This window comes from Dermochelys coriacea, chromosome 1, assembly GCF_009764565.3.
Source record: "Dermochelys coriacea isolate rDerCor1 chromosome 1, rDerCor1.pri.v4, whole genome shotgun sequence".
Classification (NCBI taxonomy): domain Eukaryota; kingdom Metazoa; phylum Chordata; order Testudines; family Dermochelyidae; genus Dermochelys; species Dermochelys coriacea.
The window spans coordinates 109,825,570-109,829,028 of record NC_050068.2 but is presented as its reverse complement, the minus strand read 5'-3'; the positions used below and the strand labels follow the sequence as shown (position 1 = coordinate 109,829,028).

At 50.8% G+C, this 3,459-nt stretch overlaps 1 protein-coding gene across 1 annotated transcript; it reads right to left on the bottom strand.

Moving 5' to 3' along the window:
• Positions 1-316: 316 nt before the first annotated feature.
• On the bottom strand, positions 317-3,060 carry SOX1 (SRY-box transcription factor 1). The gene has a single exon (XM_038387125.2). The coding sequence runs from the start codon at positions 2,369-2,371 to the stop codon at positions 1,277-1,279; it is 1,095 nt and encodes a 364-aa protein (XP_038243053.1). The 5' UTR covers positions 2,372-3,060; the 3' UTR covers positions 317-1,276.
• Positions 3,061-3,459: the final 399 nt, after the last annotated feature.

Below are 3,459 nucleotides of genomic sequence, written 5' to 3'. Positions count from 1 at the left end.
AGTCTGAAATCTGAGGGAAAGGGAAGGCAGATTGTCCAGACCTAATAAGAGCCCCTAACCTAATTCAGGGTGGAAAAGTTTCCTAGCCATGAAGTTACTCCAGGTTTGGACAGTCAGTTCCACAAATAAAATAAACAAAATGAACCATGAGTACTATGGAAAGTATTTTAATAGGTCGCCTTCTTAACAATACTTAACAGATATTAAAATCTTAAAAAAAAAGCTACACCACTTTAGTTTCTTTCATCCCTTCAGTTTTATATAGATTGTGAGAAATCTAAACACAATATGGGATTTGTTTTCGGTTATTTTCTGATCATATATTTTTAATTCCTTTTCAATTTCTACGTTTACCGGTTATATTTTAAGGCATACCATGCGTATAAAATTAGTACCTTTCGGGTTTATTGAAAAAAAAAACAGGTGACTTTTTCCACTTTGAAATTTATTTAACTCAGTATTCAACGAACGCATCCTTAGGATTTTTCTTTAGCAGAAAGGCTTTTTAGTAAACTATATACACAATTCCCTCGTAACGCCTAAAATAAAAATTAATTCACAATGCATTTACAAGAAATCATACAAAACCAAACCAAACAAAAAATAAAAATAAAGGTACGATAAAGTTTTACAAAACCAAGAATAATGTTGCAGTCGGGAAAAAAAGTTTTATAAATAAACAAACAAATACCCCCCCCCCCCGCAATAACATCTACAAAAACTTTTACGTGTGGTTTTGGATTTGTCTTAGTACGTGTAATAAATGAGAACTGTTTCCCCATCAACTTTGTCTTAATTAGGCACTAAAAAGCCTGCACAAGAAGCGATCCAAGGAAGAAGCGGGTAACGCTTCTGCGGTATAAAAGTTGGCATCGCCTAGATCTTTGTGTGATTCTTCTTTTTTTTTTTTGTCCTTTTGTGATTTTTTTTCTCTTTAGCAAATAAAACGCTCTATGCCTCGTGGGTGAATGATAAATACTGTACAAAAAGGTCTCAATAAAACACAGAAGTTCAGTCTAAAACGCAAAAACTAGTTTTAGAAACTAGTCCTAAAAAAAAAAAAAAAAAGGTAACGAGAGCAATCGTTCCCTTTTTTTCTCACGATTCATTATTATTATTTATTATTATTACAAGGACATCCAAACATTTTCTGTACAAAAAGGGAGCCGGCGGGGTGTGCGCGCTGGGACGGGGAGAGGTGGCGGCGGCCAGGCAGACAGAGGTCCCGTTCAGCCGGGTTCAATGCAAGTTTCTGTCCCTCTCCTCCCCTCCCGGCTCAGATATGTGTCAAGGGGACCGTGCCATTGACCCCCGTGCTGGCGCTCTGGTAATGCTGGGGCAGGGAGTGCAGCCGGCTCTGCGCCGCAGCCGGGTCCCCTCCTTCTCCGGCCGGTAAGTACATACTGATCATCTCCCGCAGGTCCCCGGGGCACGGGGCCCGTGAGTGCGCGGTGACGGGGGGGCTCACGCTGGGCTCCGACTTGACCAGCGAGCCCAAGGCGCCCAGAGCCCCGGAGGAAGCCGCCGCCGCCGCCGCCGCCGCCGCGGCCGCCGCGGCCGAGTTCTGGTGGGGCTGGGCGCCGTAGGAGAGGGCCCCGTAGCCCGAGGGCGAGGCGCTCATGTAGCCCTGCGAGTTGGAGATGGGGCTGTACTGCAGCGCGCTCATGTCGTAGCGGTGCATGGGCTGCGGGTTGTGCGGGTGCGGGTGGTGCGGGTGCGGGTGGTGCGGGTGCCCGCCGCTGCCCGGGTGCTGCCCGTAGGCGAGCTGCGCCTCCTGCATCATCGCGGCCGCCGCCGCCGCCGCCGCCACCGAGCCCGGGTAGGCGCCGTTGGCCCAGCCGTTCATGTGCGCGTAGCCTCCGCTGGCCGTGCCGCCGGGGCTCTCCAGCCGCTGGCCGACCCCGGCGGGGCTCACCCCGACCCCCATGCCCACCCCGACCCCGGCGGGGCCTCCTCCTGCCGAGCCGGCGCTGAGCAGCCCCCCGGCCAGCGAGTACTTGTCCTTCTTGAGCAGGGTCTTGGTCTTCCTGCGGGGCCGGTATTTATAATCCGGATGCTCCTTCATGTGCAGCGCCCGAAGCCGCTTCGCTTCGTCGATGAAGGGTCTTTTCTCCGCCTCGGACATGACTTTCCACTCGGCCCCCAGGCGTTTGCTGATCTCCGAGTTGTGCATTTTGGGGTTCTCCTGGGCCATCTTCCGGCGCTGGCCCCGGGACCACACCATGAAGGCGTTCATGGGTCTCTTGACCCGGTCTTGGTTCGCTTTGTTCCCACCGCCGCCGCCTCCCGCTCCGGTCTGGCCCGTTAGGTTAGTGGGGCCCTGGGCTCCACCGGGGGAGTGCAAGTCCGTTTCCATCATCATGCTGTACATTCAAGTAGCTTTTTATTTTCCACCGGCACCAAGCATAAAAATATCAAACATAGAGAGCCAAGAAGGAAGGGACGAGAAAAGACACACACACACAAAAAGAAAAAAAAAAAAGAGCACTACCGGCCACACTTTAGGCAAAAAAACTTTCTCCTTTGAAAACCACTTTCAGGGCTTGCTGGCGATCTGGATTCAAGCTGCTCAAACAGGTGCAAGGCAAACTTGCTGCTTCACTTTGCAAGGAGGAGGAGTGTGCAGAGCACTCAGAAATGTCCTTCTTTCTCTCCGGCACACACGCACACCCCTCCTCTCTCTCTCTCTCTCTCTTTCTCTTATTCTTAACCGAGCTATTTTGTTGTTGTTGTTCTTTGCTAACTTCTAGAGAGCTTGTGTGCGATTTGCGTCCGCTGCTCCCAGGTGAACAGAGGAGAAGAGAGAGGAAAAGCCGCCGAAAAAAGTAATAAAACGATAACTAAAAAAGAGGGAGAGGGAGTGAGGAGAAGAAAATAGAGAGGAGGGGGAGAAAAAAAAGCCCCCAGAGCCAGAGAGAAGTTGCACAGTAATTTGTTCTCTGTGGTTTCCCTCCTCTTGCCCGGGAGGAATCAGGAGAGGAGGAGCTGGCGAGAGACACGCAGAGAGAGGAGTCCAGCAGCCATACACCGCGCACCGCACTGGGATTAAATGAGTTTGCCGTGGCCAATCGGAACGCGGCGGCGGGGGATTATTTGCATGGCGCGCTGAGGAGTGACGTCCGGAGGTGAGAAGTCTAAACTATTCTAGGGGTGGAGGGGAGGCTGGGAGGGGCCAAAGCAGGGGTCACGGCTACCCTGCTTTGCCCTGCTAGGTGAAGAGGAGTTAATGGCAATTAAATACCATTAGAGTCCTGCAGCAATAATAATCCCTCACTCGAAACACTTAGAGTGCTAGCTACATAGCCTACAAGAGCCAGGAAATTACAAAGTTATGGATGACATTCTTGCCAAAACTCTGGCAGGTGCGTGTGTGCCTGTGTCAGGACTACACGGTGGTGCGTGGTGGGAGACATGAAAGGTTTTGTTGGCATGGTTTTGCGTGTCTTGTGTGTTCGCTGG